Genomic DNA, 20,017 nt, shown 5'->3' with positions numbered 1-20,017 from the left:
CTTTTAAAGATAAAAGCAGTTAAAAGTCTGTATTCTTGGGTAAGAACAGTTAAATGATCTGGGTTTTACCCCCTTTTGCCTTTTTTCCAAAAGTTATTTGTGCAAAATATATATTACCTGTTAGCTGTAGCCTGTATTTGCACTGCTTCGTTTTTTATGTTTATCTTCACTGTGGCACAATTTTGGTGTATTTTTTTCCCCCTCATCTTCTCCCTTTTCTGTTTCTATTCTGTCTCTTTCAAGTAATTATCAACCTAACACTCAAAAGTAAGGCAGTGCACACAAAAATGAGTGTTTTCAAGGTAAATGCTTCTGTGGTCACAGATTTGAAAACTGTTGCCTAACCAACTCGTGATACTGGTTCACCACTGCCCTTTTCAACAGGGGTACAGTCTTCCAGCCAAAATGCATCTGAGGTGGAGGAGGCTGATGAGGAGGAGGAGATTTCATTGTCTTGCTTCACCATGGTCCAGTATGGAGAAGGGGCCCTCACTTCTTTCTTGTGATCTCTGTGAATCATTACATCACAGTTAATGTCTTTTCCTACACGCATTACATGGTTCTTCTTTTTATATCCATGCCATTCTCTGGAGATAGACATTGGTCTCCTTACAGGGTAATGTCCAGTGGACCGTGGATATTTATAGTACTTAAGTCTTGTATCGAAAGCTTCATCATCATCACTGCTTGTGACAGATCTATCTTTTGCCTCCTCAGTTTTCTTTGTTGTGCTGAAATGGAAAGACTAGTGAATGAAATGGATTCTTAATGTCTACACATTCATTATTATCACCTAACAAGGTGTCTTATAACTTGCTTTGGTTCATAAAAGAAAAAATACAATATAGCTTTAGTATTACCTGTCTGTGTTATTGAAAATCTTCTCTTTTAAAAATTACCTTTATGGAATTCCCTGGCAGTCCAGTGCTTAGAACTCCATACTTTCACTGCCAAGGGCTCAGGTTTGGTCCCTGGTAGGGGAACTAAGATCCTCTTTAAATTTGTTTAAATTACCTTTAAATTTGTTTACATTCCTAAATGGAAATCAAATTCTGCCCTAAATTATTTCACATTACTTTTTTTGCACAGACTTAAGCGAGACTACTGACCAGAATATTAGCAGGCCTTAAAGGGTGGGTTGATTTCACCTCACACAGAATAACAGGTCAGTGTGGCCATCTCATCCACGGAACTCAGTTTTCATGGGTCTCGTGGGATCAGCAATAATAGAATATTACTGATTTCCAAGGAGGTGTCCAGAAATAATGGGCCTCAAAGATCTTAAATATGCTTATCATTGGTTATTCTTCTGAATCCTTTTATTTTTGCCCCTGAGTATCATTTGCTTCTCAATTGGGTTTACAAATGTGGATCTGTAGAACACCCTTCCGCCCAGATGTCTCATCATGCACTATTCCACCTTGCTGTTGCCATCCAGAAACTTGTGAAGATTTTTTGTTTTTAGTTTGCCAACAACAGGGCTCTTGAACTTTTCTAATGCCTTGTAGCACCTGCGCCTGCTATTATTTTCCTGAACAAATGCTGTCACATGCTACCCCTCATGCTGGTGCTATTACCCAGCAGATCCAAAACTAGATCTTTGCAATTATGAACCTCCGTGACCTTCTGTCCTGCTAATAGGAAATGGATTTCTTCCCTACCCCAGTCCCTCCAACCTATCAGACTTACTAGTGTTTTCCCTAACATCCTTGGAGGCCTGCTTGTGGTGTGTGTGTGTTTGTTGCTTGCTCCTAAGGATCTGAACAGATCTTCCCTAAAGTTTCTCTCTTCTGGTAATAGCATTTGATATTGAGTCATTTTTTTCTGAAAGCCACTAGTCTTAAACTGTATGATTTTCTTTCATCCTTGATGTAGTGCTGTGCAAGGAGATTCAGAAGATCTTAGGACTAGAACAGTTTGCCTTCAGACTCAAGGACCTTCTTTGTCGCTCTGTTAGATCACCATAAAGACTGGTGGCAGAGCCAGGTTCTTATTAAAGTCGCATTAGATAGAAATGCCACAAGCCAGCAGAGGTCAGGGTTCACTGGAAACAGTTTTTAATATCACTAGGCCTGCCCAGAGCATCACATGGCGAATTGTGCACTCGATGCTATCTGCTCCTGAAAGAAGCCTTACAACTTTGCAAAATAAACCTTTTCTTTCCCCTTCTGCCCCTTCCTTACCCTTTTCCACATAAGATGCTAACATGCCTTAGCTATAAGCCCTTTGCTTAATTAAGGGATTCAGAACATGATTGGTATTGTTCCTGAGTTTGTGGATTTTAGCCTCATAACTTAAGTTGTGGTATTCTGTGTTTGCTTTTGAATGGTCAACCTGCCATCCCTAGGTTTTTAATATTCTGAATCTCAAACTCTACTTCGAATGTAGTTGTTCCATAAGCAAATGGTGAAGAGCTCTGTTTCGGGAGCTGAACTCTCCAATACAGGGTCCCCCAGCTATGTGTGGCTGCTAAATTTAAACTGATTAAGCTTGAATAAATTTAAAATTCCTCAGTTACAAATCTTCACATTTCAGGTTCTTAGTAGCCACCTGTGGCTAATGTTACCACACGGGATGGCACAGATACAGATCATTTCCACTAGCATAGAGAATACTTATTGGATGTTGCTGCTCTGAAAACAGACGTATACTACTTAGCCCTGTGGCCTCTGGCAAGTTTACATGCTCCTCTGTTGGCTTCAGTTTTCTTATCTGTAAAACGAGGATAAATACAACTGTCATGAGGATTAAATGGTACAACGCTTGTAAAGCGGTGTCCATCACATAGTATTAAGTTCAGTATTATCATTAATGATTTTTAATCAAAGCAGGATTGGTTTAGTTATTGGGAGAAAATTTTTCCCATTCTGTATCTGATCTGAAGGGAACAACTGCTATCCAGCTCTAGTCCACTGTTACCATGTGGGGATGCAAGCCCAGCTTTTGTTTTTCAGGAGAAACCAGAGATTTGTAAATTTAGCAATTCCATTTTTTTTTTTTCATTAAAAATTTTTTGAAACAAAAATGCAAATAAGTTGAATGAAAAAAAAAAAATTCTAAACACCTTGGTAGCTACCACCCAGGTCAAGAAATAGAGTATTACTGGCCCCTGGAAAAAGCCCTCCTATGTATCCTCCTTGCTCAACACTGTCTAAAACAGTGAGAGAGATAAGCAAAGCGTATCTGTGAACCATATCTTGTAGCCACAAGTTGGACTCTGAAGTAATATGGGCCATTTTTTAATCTTAGTAAAGAGCCCCTAGCCATATTTCTTTGAGCACATCCCAATAAGCAAAGGTACACAGCTGTACAGCTAGTGCTCAGGGATCTGGTCAGAATTAATAACTCTTGGATCAGAATACTAAATGTGCCACTTAAAGAAAAAGGAGATAGAGAAATCAAGCCAGGCCTTAAATTTCTGACTTGTTTGACTAAGCAGATGCTCTCCCACTAAGACAATGGCAAACTGGCTTTTAGTTTTAGGCATAATGAGTTTAAGGGGTTTATGATACAGATATCAAGTGGGTGTCTATACACGTTTGGAGATAATACAATTTGGAAATTATTAATGTATGAATACTAATAGAAACCAAGGAGTTTGCTTAGAAGATTGAGAGAAGAAAGCCAAAGACAAGGCTTGGTAAAAGGCAATCACAAGGAAGTGACAAAAGGAGATAAGGGAGTATGGTATTCCAGAAGTCTGGGAAAATTTATATTTCAACAAGAGTTGAGGTGGGAGGCTGTAGAGTGCCTGCTGCTGCTCAGAAGCCAAGCAAAATTAGAGACTGAGAGGAGTCCACTGAAATCAGCAGTATGAAGGTTGCAGGTGACCTTGGGGTAAAGGGCTGTCAGCCAAGGTCTGCACCGAGGTGGGTAATGTCTAATGTAACTCTTTCAACAGCTTTGGAGTCAAGGGACAGGACAGTGGCTGGTAAGGAAAGGAGAGGGGAGTGGAATTAAAGTGGGCTTTGCTAAGATGGAAGACTTTTAAACAGGCTTAACGGTTATTGAGAAGGATCCAGAGAGAGAATTGAATATGCTGGAGACAAATGAGGAAAGGGAGTCATAGCACATGTTTCAAGGCTAACTTTGGAAAAGGGGGAGTCATATCTAGGTTTGCAGGCAGAGTTGCCACTAGGTAGTTTGGTCCTTTTTAAACTCCATGTCCAAGGCTCGCTCTTGCCTTTATCATCTTGCCTCATATTAGGTCCTACAGATTGTACTTTTCAAAAGGATTTAGAAACTCACTGAACTGTGACAGTGTCATTAATTCCTCCTACATGGTCCAATTGATAATTCTCACATTTAACTAAGACTCTGTGCTTCACAGACCCTGGGGAATTCTGTAGTATAACAAAGATTTCCTAAACTTAACTACTTACCGTGTGATTGGGAATTTGGTCTCAGGGATTAAATCATATATTTCTTGCCATTCTTGGGGTATGTCTATAAAATCTCGGTAAACTTTTATTTGTAGTATTGTTCCTATGGTGATATGTTGCAGAAGCTTTAAAAATTCTCGAAGAGTATAACCTAACACATTTGCATAGCCAACACTAATCAAAACATCACCTGAAAAAGGGAAAAAATTCAATAAAATTAAGATGATGGTTTAAAAAAGATCATGCCATTTCTGTCTTCATTGTGCAATGTCTCTCCCTTTTTTTTATTTGGTGAGGTATTTCATTTTATAGGTTCATATTGTTGGTTCATTTTCAACCAAAACCAGGCTTCAAACTTTATTTAATGAAAAAAAAAATGATCCTCTCAGTGAATAATGAATACATGCAAGATATTTCTTAATAGTCAGTGTAATGGTAGATATTATAACATGTTTTTAGAACATTTCTAAAGTCCTTGGTGTGACAGAGGCTAAAAATGATTAAGAATCTGAACCATCCTTGAAGATTCTAAAAATATGCTTGTTTCAAGTAAAATAAATGGCTACTACTATTAAAGAAAAAAATCACTTACACTAAGTGAACAAATGACCTATTTTTATTATACCTGCCTGGCCATTGCCAATGCCCTCCACAGTAAGCAGACCATAGTAAACATCAAGCCTTACAGTTTAATATTCTTTCCTTATGCAGTATTCATTGAGCAAGTAATTCTACATATAACACTGGACATTTAGCATGCTTTAATTAAGTTGAAGATGTGTATACAGAGAGTATGGAAGTTCAAAAGGATTTGACGCCTAGGTCCCCTATCGTAGGACACAGTTGAACAGGGAGGGGAATATGATAGCCAGCCATGCAGCTTCTGAGCCCCCAACAGATGGAAACAGAACCACATCTTGACAGCCAAGTCCCTGGACCTCCCAACTGGATGTTAAATAGACCCAATTATTCATTTGTACCCAGCAGCTAAGGCATGAACATGTAGAATAGGGCCAGCTATTGGTCAATCCCCCTGGGTCACTAAACCTGGAGCAGGAGATACAGAGAAGCGACAGGAGCATCCAGTTTCCATGGCCTTTTGTTCTCTCATCATTTTCCAAACCTGGTTCTCAAGGCTTTCCAGGAATTCTGTCAGATTAAATGTTCTAAATTCAGTGCCTTTACAGAACTTGAAGAAAGTTCTTTAAACTTCAAGTGAGAGCTTGAAGAAAGCAGGAAAAACCATTAGGCCATTCAGGTATGACCTAAATCAAATCCCTTATGATTATACAGTGGAAGTGACAAATAGATTCAAGGGATTAGATCTGATAGAGTGCTTGAAGAACTATGAATGGAAGTTCGTTACAGGAGGCAGCAACCAAAACCATCCCCAAGAAAAAGAAATGCAAAATGGCAAAATGGTTGTCTGAGGAGGCCTTATAAATAGCTGAGAAAAGAAGCAAAGCAAAAGGAAAAGGAGAAAAGGAAAGAGATAACTATCTGAATGCAGAGTTCCAAAGAACAGCAGGGAGAGATAACAAAGCCTTAAGTGAACAATGCGAAGAAAGAGAGGAAAACAACAGAATAGGAAAGACGAGAGATCTCTTCAAGAAAATTAGAGATACTAAGGGAACATTCCATGCAAAGACAGGCACAATAAAGGACAGAAATGGTCTGGACCTAACAGAAGCAGAAGAGATTCAGAAGAGGTGGCAAAAATACACAGAACTATACAAAAAAGATCTTAATGACCTAGATAACCCACAATGGTGTGATCACTCAGCTAGAGCCAGACATCCTGGAGTGCAAAGTCAAGTGGGCCCCTTAGGAAGCATTACTATGAACAAAGCTAGTGGAGATGATAGAATTCCAGCTGAGCTATTTCAAATCCTAAAAGATGATGCTGTGAAAGTGCTGCACTCAATATGCCAGCAAATTTGGAAAACTCAGCAGTGGCCACAGGACTGGAAAAGGTCAGTTTTCATTCCACTCCCAAAGAAAAGAAATGCCAAAGAATGCTCAAACTACCGCCCAGTTGCACTCATCTCACATGCTAGCAAAGTAATGCTCAAAATTCTCCAAGCTAGGCTTCAACAGTATGTGAACTGAGAACTTTCAGATGTTCAAGCTGGATTTAGAAAAGGCAGAGGAACCAGAGATCAAATTGGCAACATCCTCTGGATCATAGAAAAGCCAGATAATTCCAGAAAAACATCTGCTTCACTGACTACACCAAGCCTTTGACTAACTGTGTGTTCACAACAAACTGAAAAAATCTTAAAGAGATGGGAACATCAGACCACCTTACCTGCAAAACCTATATGCATGTCAAGAAGCAACAGTTAGAACTGGACATGGAACAACAGACTGGTTCTAAATTGGTTAAGGAGTACGAGAAGGCTGTATATTGTCACCCTGCTTATTGAACTTCTATGCAGAGTATATCATGTGAAATATTGGGCTGGATGAATCACAAGCTGGAATCAAGATTGCTGGGAGAAATATGAATAGCCTCAGATATGCAGATGATATCATCTTTATGGCAGAAAGTGAAGAGGAACTAAGAGCATCTTGATGAAAGTGAAAGAGGAAAGTGAAAAAGCTGGCTTAAAACTCAACAGTCAAAAAACTAAGATCATGGCTTCCAGTTCCATCATTTCATGGCAAATAGATGGGGAAACAATGGAAATAGTGACAGACTTTATTTTCTTGGACGCCAAATTTACTGCAGACAGTGACTGCAGCCATGAAATTAGACGTTTGTTCCTGGGAAGAAAAGCTAGGACAGAGCTAGACAGAGTAATAAAAATCAGAGACATCAGTTTGCCAACAAAGATCTGTATAATCAAAGCTATAGTTTTTCCAGTAGTCATGTATGCATGTGAGAGTGGGACCATGAAGAAGGCTGAGTGCTGAAGAACTGACACTTTCGAAATGTGGTATTGGAGAAGACTCTTGAGGGTCCCTTGGACAGCAAAGAAATCAAACCAGTCAATCCTAAAGGATATCAACCCTCAATATTCATTTGAAGGACTAATGCTGGAAGGGCAATACTTTGGCCACCTGATGCAAAGAGCCAACTGATTTGAAAAGACCCTGATGCTGGGAAAGATTGAAGGCAGGAGAAGGAGACAACAGAGGATGAGATGGTTGGACAGCATCACTGACTCAAAGGATATGAGTTTGAGCAAACTCTGGGAGATGGTAAATGATAAGGAAGCCTGGCGTGCTACAGTCCATGGGGTTGCAAAGAACTGGACATGACTTTTTTAAGAGACTCAACAACAACAACAATAGAACTTCTTTATTGCTTGCAGTTAAGACCCCTGACTGCTATAGGGCATCTAGCAAGAGAAGAAGGAATACAGGGAAATTGATCTTTAAGGTCAGATTCACATTGGGTAAATAAAATCTTAGTTATCAGATCATACAAGTACTATCATCCTGCCAAATGGTCATGGAGACTTCAGAGCTAACATCAGATAAAGTGACCCTAATAAGTCCCAAAGAATGTTTACCCCACTGTACATGGGAAGCTAGGGATCCCTCAATCACCTCATTCTAAGACAACTGAGGTCTAACCTCAGAGTAGAAAAGAGTCAAGATGAAGTACTTTCTCTATTACTACTCCCCAACTCTTTGCGACTCCATGGACTGTGGTCCACCAGGCTTCTCTGTCCAGGGAATTTTCCAGGCAAGAATACTGGAGTGGGTTGCAATTTCCTCCTCCAGGGGTTTTTCCCAACCCAGGTGTCAAACCTGCATCTCCCGTGTCTCCTGCATCGGCAGGTGGATTCTTTACCACTGAGTCTCACCTGGGAAGCACTACTCCGTACTCTGCTATAATTAGAAATTATGCTGAACCTAAAGGAAGCCTCCAAGGAACACCAAAGACAAATTTCCATAGTGCTAGATTCTATCAAACAAAAGGCCACAGTTTTAAAGAAAATGAATACTGAGATGGGTGGAGAAAAGTTTCTACTTTGGTCTTTAAAGACAGCTGTGGCTAACTTCAGAATGAAACAGGGCTTCTCCCAGCTACCTACAGATTGTGTAATCTGAAACAGCCGTTCACCCTATAGAGGTTAATTAAAATGTCAAAAAAAAAAAGAAACCCTCACGGGATAAGCTTACTTGCCTAATGTTAAAAGGGGTGTTTATAGCTGAAAGCTATGGCTTGACATGCTGCTTAATTATGTTGTTAAAAAGGTGACTTATCGAGAGGGCAGAAAATAAACAGCTTAATTGCTTGACCGTCCTGACTATAAGCCAAAGGTGTTATTGCATGAATGTGATTATTCTAGCAAGAGACATTAACATTGCATTTCATAAAGAAGCACCAATTTGGTATTTATAAATATTAATATTATACATTTTTTCTGTTTTAATGGGCTGTAGGAACCACATTGTATAAACTGTCCCAGTTATCTATATTTAATCAACTTTTCAGCAGCCAAGCCACTACCAAAAAAGTAGATTTTATTTTTCTCCCATTTCTCTCAACTAGGCTGTAAATTCCATAAGCTCTGTGTGGTTAGAGACCACATATGACTGGCTCACCATTACACCCCAGTGCCTGATGTCTGCACACAGCAGGCATTCAGGAAATGCTTATTGAATTAATGTGGCCTAGTAAGGGTGGTGACCAGTACATAACTTTGTTTACCTTCAAATCTATATTAATTTCTCCAAGAAAAGAAAAATGCTGTATTAATTTCTTAAGATTCTGGATATCAGAGTTTGCTAAAACTATGCTGGCCAAAAGGATTTTAAAGTTTAGCCAAAATAAATTAGGAAATCAAGATGAAGCCCTATTAAGAAACAACAAAAGAAGAGAAATTCAAAGCACGTAAGAAATAATAGGGCTGGGAGGTAATGGGGTTAAAAAAAAATCAGGTTTCTAGGACCATCACCTCTCCAAATCTCATAATCATTGTCAAAGGGACTGAGTTACAGAGCCTTTGAATCCCAGGCCTTGAAGAGAAGTGCCTGACTTGTCATGAAGAGATATGGGACGTACTCCATATTGCAATCTCTTTTCTAGTCAAAGATATGGGCTTTCTAAGCAGACATGGGTTCAAATCAGCTCTGACCACTCACTTAGCTCTGTACTAAACAATTCACTTCATCTCTCTGAGCCTCTGTATTTCATTATCTACCTTCTAGGAGTGTTGCAAAGATTAGATAATAGACGTGGAAACACCTTGCAAAATGCCTAGAACAATGCTCACTTACTCTTCATTTATCAAGCACAGACATAATAAATGTACCAGTTCTAATGGTAAGTCCCTTGAATTCATTAAAAGATGAATTCAAGACTGCCTCTGACCTCCAGGAGCACAATATGACCCTACCAGGAGATTCTGTTTCATGAAAGCATACTCCCATCCCACTCCAGTGAGTGTGCACTCTGCTTATTAACCAGCGTCTGTCCCCTGACTCCAAAAAACCTACGGAGAACAAGCAGAAAAGGCCCATGGGACCTGGCCTAGAGTTCTTTTGGATGGAAAGTCCAGAACTTTCTTTCTGGAAGGCTGTTCCTTAGCACCAAATAGTAAGTAATACGTGGAGAAAATGCTTTGGGTTTTAAGGTGAGGTGAACTTTCATAACAGCATCATTGATCCACTTAATTCTTTAATCTTCTGCATTTAACCCTAACTACAATTAGTATAATCTGAGAAGTTTTAAACGATGAACTGCCCTGTCCCCAAACCAACTGAATCAAAAACTCTGGAGAGATTGGGCCAAGCCATTTTTATTCTAAAAGGTCTCCAGGTGATTCTAATAAGTAACCAGCATTGCAAACCAGTGGTTTAATCCACTAGGGCTGTGGCACCACAACCATTTTTATTGTTGTTGTTCAGTCACTAAGTCATGTCCTACTCTTTGCAACCCCATGGACTGCAGCATGCCAGGCTTCCCTGTCCCTCACCATCTCCTGAAGGTTGCTCAAATTCATGTCCATTGAGTCGATGATGCCATCCTAATATCTCATCCTCTGTCATCCCCTTCTCCTGCCCTCAATCTTTCTCAGCATCAGGGTCCTTTTCAGTGAGTCGGCTCTTTGCATCAGGTGACCTGATGCAAAAATATTAGCCCATACTTTGGCCAATACACAATCCTTTTTGGTTAACAACAAAACAAGATACAAGTCTGGAGAATTTCTAAGAACAGCATTAGAGAAAGGACTGCCAATATTTCCATAGCACTGTGGCTCTCCAAGTATTTTCATAAAGATTATCTCATCAAATACTAGCAACTTCTGACAAAGGTGGTATTATCCCAATTTAGAGATGAGGTGACTAAGGCCAGGAAAGTTAAAGGACTTTGTCCAAGGTCAAAGGACCAAAAAGAGGTACAGCCTGGGCCTGAATTCAGGCCAGCTCGCACTGAATGGTTTTTCCTTCCACCACCTTACCATCCCATTGTGTGTCCCTAACTCCTGAGCACAGCCCAGAGAAGGCACTGGGGAAATGTCTTGAATTGGATGGAAAATTCATTCATCTAAAGACAAGAGAAGCAGGGCAGTACTGACAAAGACAGCATTCAAATCTCCACTCCTTGATGTGACAACGTACAAGTTACTAAATATCTGATTCCTCATCTGTATATCAGTTTAATGTAGAATCTACCTTGGGGATTGTCAGCCAGGTGAAGTGAGATCACACATCTAAACGTTAATGATGATTCATACTGCCTACAAAAGAAAGCCTTATCCATACAGAGCCATAAACGCTGGAGTGACACTATTCCTGTATATGAATCCCTTCTAGATGGGGGTGAACCTGGACAAGGAACTCAGTCTCACTGAGCCTTAGTTTCCTCATCTGTAAAAGGTAGACGATAATCATAGTTCCTACCTAAAGGGTTATTATAAGAATTCAATAAATAGGGCTTCCCTCATGGCTCAGTGGTAAAGAATCCGCCTACCAAAGCAGGAGTCCTGGATTCAATTCCTGAGCTGCGAAGATTCCACGTGCCGTGAAGCAACTAAGTTCGTGCGCCACAGCTACTGGGCCTGTGCTCTAGAGCCCTGGAGCCACGACTGCAGCATGTGCGCCCTAGAGCCCATGCTTCACAGCAAGAGAAGCCACTACCAGCGAGAAGCTCAAGCCCTGCAACAAGCGAGTAACCCCTGCTCACAACTACAGAAAAGCCCGCACAGCAACAGAAACAGCACGGCCAAAAATAAATAAGTAAAAGAATTCAACGAATAAACACAGTGAGGGTTATACAAGTAGTAGCAGCTGGCTTGCCCACTGAAAGCTCTCCAACAATGTCACCATCATCACTGTTACACTGGAACCTAATAACCTGAGTCTCCCTGAAGGCAGATGAAAGGGAGCCAGAAGAAGAGGGGTCAGGAGGCCTGGGAAAACCACAGTCACCTGGCTGGAGTGTTCCATCCCTGGCTGCAGCTCCCTTTGCAATGAGATGGGTGATCTGAAGGTAGGGCCCATGCTGGATGATGATCAGGCCTAATCCCAGACTACCCACAGTGAGCTTGGTCTGATGAGTTTTGCTCAAGTCGTGTACAGATGGCTTGACCTTGAGGTTGACTTGTTTTCCTAAAAATGGAGAGATTTGTTTTAGTCCTGCTAGATATCAGCATGACAGTAATAACTGGGGTTCTAACACCAGAATCTTAGGGCAGTTACTTACTTAACCTCTCTCTGCCTTAGCTTCCGCATCAGTAAAGTGAGGATAATAAAAATGCCCACTCAGAGGGTTGTTATGAGAATTAAAGGAGACAGTTAAAGGGCTTTTGCACAGTGCCTAGCACACTGTGAATGTTTAATTAAAGTTAGTTATTATTATCCATTCACTTAACAAGTATTTATTGATACAGGCAGTGTGCTAGAAACTGAAGTGTTTCTTGCCCTCATGAATCTCCCAGCCTAGTGGAGGAGACAAATATCAATGAGCTATGTAAACATACAAACAAACTGTAACACATGCTATGAAGGAAAAATACAGAGAGCTCTGAGGGTGACCAACAGGTTAAGTCTCCTGTGGGGAAGAGGGATCAAGGCTTCACAGAGGAGGTAAAATTTGAATTGAGGTCGCAAGGCCCAATATGAGAGCTTTAAGCAAAGTATGGTGGAAGGGAACAAATAAGATTCTGAGACAGGAAAGAACATAAAAGGAGATCAGTAGGGGCCAGACAGGAGGAGCGAAGCCGTCGCAGACAGGCTGCTCAGCCATTTTACCTCACTGGAAAAGCTTAGAAGCGATCTTGGCAGGACAAGCTAAGATCTGCATTCAAAGAAAGAATCAAACACCTCAGGCTGCTATATGGATTGTGGGGTCCAGACTAGAAGAGAGAAAGTGTTACTGCATTCACCCAAGCACGACAGTAGAAATAGACAGTAGAAAATAAGCATTGGGGAGGAAAATCCAGGAAAATGGGTAGTGAGGAATTGAAATATGTTTTATACAGAACTAAATCTCACAAGAAAAGTTTCAAAGACTGAGGAGTGATTAGAACAACAAGTTATTTTTCCAAGAGGAAGCTTCTGAGATTCATTTTCAGTTCACAGGAAGCTTCTGGGGAAACCTGTTTTCAGCACACTCTTCACACCAGCACTTTTCCTTAAGGAGAAGTGACAAACTGCTACTTGCCAAACCTTTGCCAAATCCATGTGACTGTAGTGTTTGGGGGTGGGGGGAGTGAGTCCAGGAGTCCTCCCCACTGTTGGGGGTGGGATTCCCCACATCTCCAGGGTTTTCACAGTTCTTTCAACTTCAAACAAGTATCCTTGCCTGTCTCCAACCTCACCCTCCCCACAACCACAGATGCTCTCTGACTGGAAAATTAAGTGTGTGCTTAGTCGCTCAATCATGTCTGACTCTTTGTGACCCTGCGGACTATAGCCCGCCAGGCTCCTCTGTCCATAGCAATTCTCCAGGCAAGAATCCTAGTATAAAGAAGGCACCATCTTTGAGACTTTTCAGGATTATAGGAGCAATTTGGAACAGGTCATCCCCTCCTCAAATTTATGGCTCCTGAGCAAACAGAGAACTGGCATCATAGACAGGGTCTGAGTTCCAACCTCAGCTTGCAAATTAAACATGCTCCTGATATAATCTATGAAGCCCAGTCACAAAAGACAGCAGGGTTAAGTGAAAGAAGCCAATTTCAAAAGACTCCATACTGTATGCGTCAATTTTTGTGACATTCTCAATAGAAAGGGCAAAACTATAGAAAACAGATCAGAAGTGTCAGGAGCTGGGGTGGAAAGAGGGTTGTCAGTAAACGGGCATCACAAGGTAACTTCAGGGGTTGTGGAACCGCCACGTCCTGATTGTAGGGGATTAAATGTGGATATATGATTATCAAAATTCACAGAGCTGTACACTAAAAAAAAAAAAGGGGGGGGGCCTCTTCCTGTATGCAAATTAGAGTTTGGCAAACCAAGGATGGTGAGGCGCTATCTCAGAAGCCAAGAGTGTGATGTCCCCATTTTACAGACAAGGAAAAGTGAAGGAGTCTTGGTCTCCAGAACATACCCAGTTACCTTTAACGTTTTTCTGGACGGACTTCCTCATGGCCCTGGGAGGCCAGGCCTCTCAGGAGGGCCTCCCTGAGCGGAAGCTGGAGTCAGTCCATCTCCCAACTGTTTCGAACCAGGAGCCGGCGCACTGCGGATCGATCGCCGGTGGCAAGGAGAGCTCGAGCTGGCCCCCAGGGGGCGCTGCGACGCCGCATCCCAGACGTTGCGCGGCAGTGCGGTCACCCCAATGCTTCAGCAGACCCTGGAAAATGCAGTACGTGAAAATTTTGGTGCAGAAAAACAAAACTTCTGCGGAACTAACCCAGTGCCTGGCTCATAGTGGGTTCATCACCCATTCTTGGGAAACTACTGAAATGGAGAGGGTGGAGGAAACCTAGAAGAGGGGGCCTCAAAGATGTGAATGGTCTGCAGAATATCATGACTAGTTCATAGATGAGCACAGATGTCCTGCTGAGCTTCCAATAATGGTATTTTCAAACACTGTTACATCAACAGCGCCAACTGCTTTGGAACTGTACTTTATTCATGAATGTTTTGAATGAAAAAAGGCCAAGGGTGGCCTGAAAAAAATGAGTCACGATTAGGAGAGGAATTAATTCTTCCTTCTTTTTTTCCGAAATAATCCATCCCCCCCCCACCCCCCCGCCACACACACACACACACATTGACTCACACAATAAATATTTACTGGAAGCCTGCTCCACGGTTTTTGCTAATGCAAAGGACACAACAGTAGACAAAACAAACATAGGCTCTATCCTTCTGGAACTTAGATTTAAAAAACAGATGAAGTAAACAATTTTAGGAAAGTATAAATTATCAAAAATAAATTCTATAAAAAATAGAAAACAATGTAATAACACAGTACTACTGTCATCCCTGGGCTGCCCAGGTGGCACTAATGGTAAAGAACTCTCCTGCCAATGCAGGTAGATACTGGAGACAAGGGTTCGACCCCTGGGTTGGGAAGATCCCTTGGAACCCACTCCAGCATCCTTGTCTGGAGAATCCCATGGATAGAAAACCCTGGCAAGTTACAGTCCACAGGGTTGCAGAGTCAGACACGACTGAAGCAACTTAACACGCACACACGCACTGTCATCCGGACTCTGATAAAACCAAAAGGCAAAGTCTCTTGTGTTCATGCTTTCAACAAACAGTAATCAAGCACCTGTGAGGTATAGCACTGTCCAAAGATTTCCATGGTAAACTGGGAGGTCCCAGCTTATTCAGCTACTTCTGTGGCTTTACCCAGTTAACCAGAGCAGACTTCTTGTTGCATAAATTTTGTGCTCAGGTGGCTGATTCAGAAGGAAATGTCATCCTGTTCCCTGTTACTCTCAGCCTCAAGACATCTCCTGCAGGTAGCTCCTTGTGATAGATTGCCTGATTCCTCCTTCAGTCTGGCGAGGCTTCTGTCCAGACACTAAATTAATTCTATCATAAAATGCATCCTTTCCCTCCATTTTCCTATCAGTAGAGAATGGTGAGCATTTGCAGGAATCAAGTACGTCAGCCTTCAAGGTCCTATGAGGGACCTGGCGCATAGGGTTCCTGGACCCTCCTTCTATCCCAGACTGAAAACTCTTTATAGTGAATGCCAAGATCACACTGACTGGTAGAACTGAAAGGTACCAACCTTTGTGGATGCTATGCTGTGCTGCCCAGATCCCCCTTCAGGACTGAAGGATCTGTTCCTTCTCTTCTACCCCAAACCTGCCACTAGCTGAAGAGAGCTCTTGCCCGAGATCACATCTACCCAGGGCAGCTAGCATCCAATGACCGATCGATGCAGGGTAAAAAACCTGGCTCCCTCAGCCCAACTTGAACAACTGTAAAGGGCCATCTCAGCTTCAGAGCCCCCTAAGGGACCTGCTGAGGTCCTCCTATCACTGCTCGGCAACCCAACTTCTCCCTCTGCCAGGCCTTGCTTCCTTCTGTCCACTGATGGAGAGTACTTCCCAGTAAATGCCCTGCAACTCAGAGTATTCCCAGAGAACACAACCTGCAACAGCTTGTGCCAGGGACAGCATGAACGAGTAGATGCTAAATGGGATTCTGGAGCTGGACCTGCTGCCCAGGTAATAATGAGGACCCCATCCCCGTAGAGGAGGAGCATACATAGCCTTGGGCACAGGGAAGCACTAAGATTGTTCAGTTTTTCACCGGTAGAAAAATGGCTTGGCACCCATATGATCTACCTGGGTGCCTCAGTTCTCCTTTGCCCTATTTTATAGTAAATAGACAAATTCAGCAGCCACAGCCTGAGAGGTACATGGCAACCAGAGGCTCAGCCCCCTTAGGGATGGAGGTCTGGACCATGCCACCATGTAAGCCACCTAGAGGTGCTGAGGGTGAGAGAAATCTAGGATGGACAGGAGAGGCAGAAAATGATGAGTATGTCAGTTATACATTAAGGTGAGCTACAGCAGCAGCAGCAAGAGTTCTATTTTGTCCCATTAACCTTCCTATTATAACTTTCTCACAGGAAAAGACTCCACTGGGTCCTGAAGGTGATGCACTGAGAACTAAAAAGAAGCAAGTGAATCTGTGCAGCACAATGGCTGCACTGTTGCAAATGCTGCACTCTCCTACCTAGTCCCCCTTCAGGACTGGAGGACCAACGCCCAGCTTCTGCAGAGGTTGTAGGTTGACAGCTCTCAGCTGTCAGCCCTCTCAAGGAATTGTCTTTGGCTGAAGAGCCACATTACCCTAGGTCACGCCCCATGTCTAGCACCCAATAACTGGTCCAAACAGAGATATCAAGGCTTTGCTGGCCCTTTTACCCCAGCTCAGAACTCAGAACAAGCCATTACCACTTCAGAGTTCCCTGTGGGTTTACCAAAGCCTCCTGTGACTGCACCAGTCAAACTGCTTCCTCTGCCCAGTCCTGCTTCCTTCCCTTCCTCCACAAGAGTTGATCCTAAGAGTACTCCCTAATAAACTTCTTGCACTGCAATCAATAATCTGTCCCTAAGTCGCTTCAGCAGAACCCAATCCAAGAGACTAAATGATATTTGAGCCCCTGGCACAAGTTACTAGCCTCTGGATTTAGCTCTTTCATTTCATCTGATCCCAGAAACCCCAGGTGAACATGTATGTTGCATTCACCACATCCTTAGCCTGAATGGTAAACCTGATCCCCAGGGAGGTGGTGTGTTCTTTACCCTGTCAGGCCAAAGATTCTCCTTAAAAAGAAGAGTTATTGCACACTCCCCTCCACAGCTTTCCTTGAGGTTGCCTCTGGATTCAGCCTCTGCTGGGCTGAGGCCTAACATCCATCATGACAAGGCCTGCTATGTCCAGAGCCCTTTAAAAACCACAGAATGACTATCTATGACTTCAGGCTGCTAGCATAGCTCCCTCCTGGGGACCTTCTGTTTTCCTGGGTCCTTAAGGACTTTCTGCCTGTTGGAGCCTCATGGCTCATCTTCTCTCTGGATACAAAAGTTCTAGCTGCTCTGCATAGAGGTGAGAGGATGGGGAGGTTCTATCACTGAAACAGAGTGCCTGACTCTGGGAATCTATTGGTCAGATAGAGGAAAGAGGCCCAGAGAGGTGATGTAACTTTCCCAAGTTCAAGTTAGTAGCATGGGTGGGACTGAAATATGGTTCTGTGTTCTTTTTCACTCCATCACACCATGTCTCCCTAACCCCTAGGGTTTGCCTCTACGAAAATCTAGACTGAGATATAGAAAACAGACTGATCTGTCCTGTCCTGAGAGTCTTGGGACTCTGAAACACTACATTGGCAAGCAAGAATGAAACTGGGGGCTAAAACCAGCCCCAAATTATTGGGACTAATAGGAAACCTGTAAACAGAGAATTTGGTTCCTGCCCACCCCTCTCATCCCACATCCTGATTGGTAAGGAATGGGATAGGTGGCTGTTGTCTGTAGTGATGTGCAGCTATTATCCGGTAGAAAAAGTTTTAAATTCTTTTAACTTTGTAATAGTTGTTTTTGTGTTTTAATCTTAGATTCAGACCTCTCATGGAGGGGCAAAGGTAGGAGGGACAGGAAGGGATGCCTGGGTAGAGGGAGGAATTTATGCTTGTATTTTTTAAACACAAGAATCAAGTCATAATTCCACTTAGCTGGAGTTAGAATAGGCAAGTGTTCCAACATTTCACCCTAGGATTCTCAACTGGCCAATGGTGAACATCCGTGGACATTGAGAATTCAGAACTGTACAGCTGGAGTTTCTATCAACTGGCAACAGAAACACCAGAAAGAAGCCAAGAAAATGACTCCGCCAAAGTTCTCCAGTGTTTAAACAACAACAAACAGTGAAAAATTCCTGCAGTAATGTGATATGCATTATGTCTAAGTCCCTGGAACATATAAATCAGCTTGTGTCAATTTCTGTGGCAGAAGAAAAATATATGATTTAATAATAATAACAAAAACCCTACCCTTCCCCTCCCCCTCCACAAGAGACCAATGTTTGGCCAGGAAAGTCTATAGGCTAGCAATTGAACTTCCTTACCCAATCTATGTGCTGATACTGATAACTCTGTGCATTTCTGCAAAGCTGTTGGTCTGGTGGAATTTGAAACCTGCTGAGTTCTGTGGACATGTAGGCATTCCAAAAATAGAGACAGATATCACTCTTCTAGGTCTTTCTAGAGATGACCTAGGTGGCCTTTATGGAGAAAATGAGCATCTCATTTCCTGTTCGCTGCATGGGGAACTATCTGGGAAAGAAAGAACTGGACTCGACGTCAGAGTTAATACTGATTTAGTACATGAGTCATGGAAGAAAAGGAAACCTCCATTAGATAGCAAAATTGTATGTGGTAGGCCGTATGTGGTAGGCCATATGTGTCGCTAACAAATTTTGCCAACCATCTCTTTTTCTGTTTCTCCATCCAACTTAAGCCCCTCCCCACATCCCACCTCAGTAAATAGTATCATCAAACGCCCAGTTACTCAGGCCAAAATTTAGGAGTTATTCCCTGAATCCTGTTTCAACTGCCCCCCTACCCCCATTTATCAGCACGTCCTTTCCTCTGCCTAAAAAACATCCCTATCTGCCCATTGTCCCCTATCTTCAATACTCTTATCCTAGCTAAAGCTACATTTCTCTCTCTCCTGGACTACTGTGCCTCTTAACTGGTATCCCTGCTTTTGTTCTTGCCCCTCCCCACCTACAATCTATACTCTTTTTACAGACTAAATAAGACCTGTCACTCTCTTGCTTTAAACCCTCCAGTGCTTTCCTGTTGCATTTAGAACAAAATCCAAACTCTCTATCACGGCTCTCGAAGTCCTACATTTGATCTCTGCCTACCTCTCTTTTTCTCCAGCCACATGGGCCGTTTTGCAGTTCCTTGAACAGCCCACCTCTTCCTTGCCCGCTTCCCTAATGTTCTTTGAACTTTCTTTTCTGTTTGGAACAGTCTTGCCCAGATCTTCACGCATGAGGTCTTTATGAACGCGGCACTCTCAGTGAAACCTTCCCTGGTTATCCTAAGTATCATCAAACCGCCGCCCCCTAAACCTCTCATCAGACAGATTAACACCTAGCATTAAAGATCAGTTTTCAACAAAGTTTCTGTCTCTTCCCCCCGCCCCAGGAGGTAAGCTTTCTGAGAGCAGGAAACTTGTTTCTCTTGTCCACTCCGGCACCCCCAGCACCTACAGTGCCTGCTGCATTCCCTAAATAGGGCAGTCCCGGGCTGACGGATACGGCAGAGGCAACGATAATGCAAGGTGACAAGAGCCTGTCATCAACTCCCTCGGCGGTCGCGAGGCCGCCTCCTCCCGGAAGAAAAGCGGCTCCTGCCCAGTCCAGGGCAGCGAGGCGGGCGGACGAGAAGAAGCCGGGCGGAGCAAGGCCTGAGGCGGGCGGGAGGAAGGACTGGGGCTGCGAGCCTGGGCTGGACCGAGAAGACAGAACGGGGTCGTCAGGGGCCGAGAGCCGGAGCCGGCCGCGCCAGCGCCTCGGCTTCGCTTCCGGGTGAGGGGCGGGCGGAAGGAGCAGTTCCGGGGCGGGCGGCGGTTCCGGCTGTGCGGGCCGCGCCGCGGCTGCTAGTCCCGGGCGCGCGGAGGGCGCGAGCGGCGCGCGGGGGCTGAGGGGAGCGAGGCGGCGGCGTGGGGTCTTCTGGCCCCGGCGGC

At 43.2% G+C, this 20,017-nt stretch overlaps 1 protein-coding gene across 2 annotated transcripts; it reads right to left on the bottom strand.

Annotated features, from left to right (window-relative positions):
* Positions 1-340: 340 nt before the first annotated feature.
* Positions 341-13,932, bottom strand: PDZD9 (PDZ domain containing 9). 2 transcript variants are annotated; one of them, XM_068969568.1, is made up of 4 exons: positions 13,902-13,932; positions 11,772-11,951; positions 4,383-4,572; positions 341-731 (listed from the first exon to the last, which is right to left on the bottom strand). In XM_068969568.1, exons 1-4 carry the CDS (start codon positions 13,930-13,932, stop codon positions 341-343), a joined length of 792 nt encoding a protein of 263 aa, XP_068825669.1. The 2 variants fall into 2 exon arrangements, with proteins under 2 accessions (XP_068825669.1, XP_068825670.1); XM_068969569.1 differs by lacking the exon at positions 11,772-11,951.
* Between the last annotated feature and the right edge of the window lie 6,085 nt (positions 13,933-20,017).

Source organism: Capricornis sumatraensis, chromosome 3 (assembly GCF_032405125.1).
Source record: "Capricornis sumatraensis isolate serow.1 chromosome 3, serow.2, whole genome shotgun sequence".
In the NCBI taxonomy this organism is placed as follows: Eukaryota; Metazoa; Chordata; class Mammalia; order Artiodactyla; family Bovidae; genus Capricornis; species Capricornis sumatraensis.
Note: the sequence above shows the minus strand (reverse complement) of the source record. Positions and strands in the feature narration are given on the sequence as shown.

Coding starts and splice junctions, on each gene's coding strand:
- PDZD9 (XM_068969568.1), bottom strand. CDS start 13,932: ATGAGGAAGTCCGTCCAGAAAAACGTTAAAG. Junction 11,952..13,901: donor CGTCCAGAAAAACGTTAAAG/GTAACTGGGTAT, acceptor CTCCATTTTTAG/GAAAACAAGTCAACCTCAAG. Junction 732..4,382: donor ACCAAATTCCCAATCACACG/GTAAGTAGTTAA, acceptor TTTCCATTTCAG/CACAACAAAGAAAACTGAGG.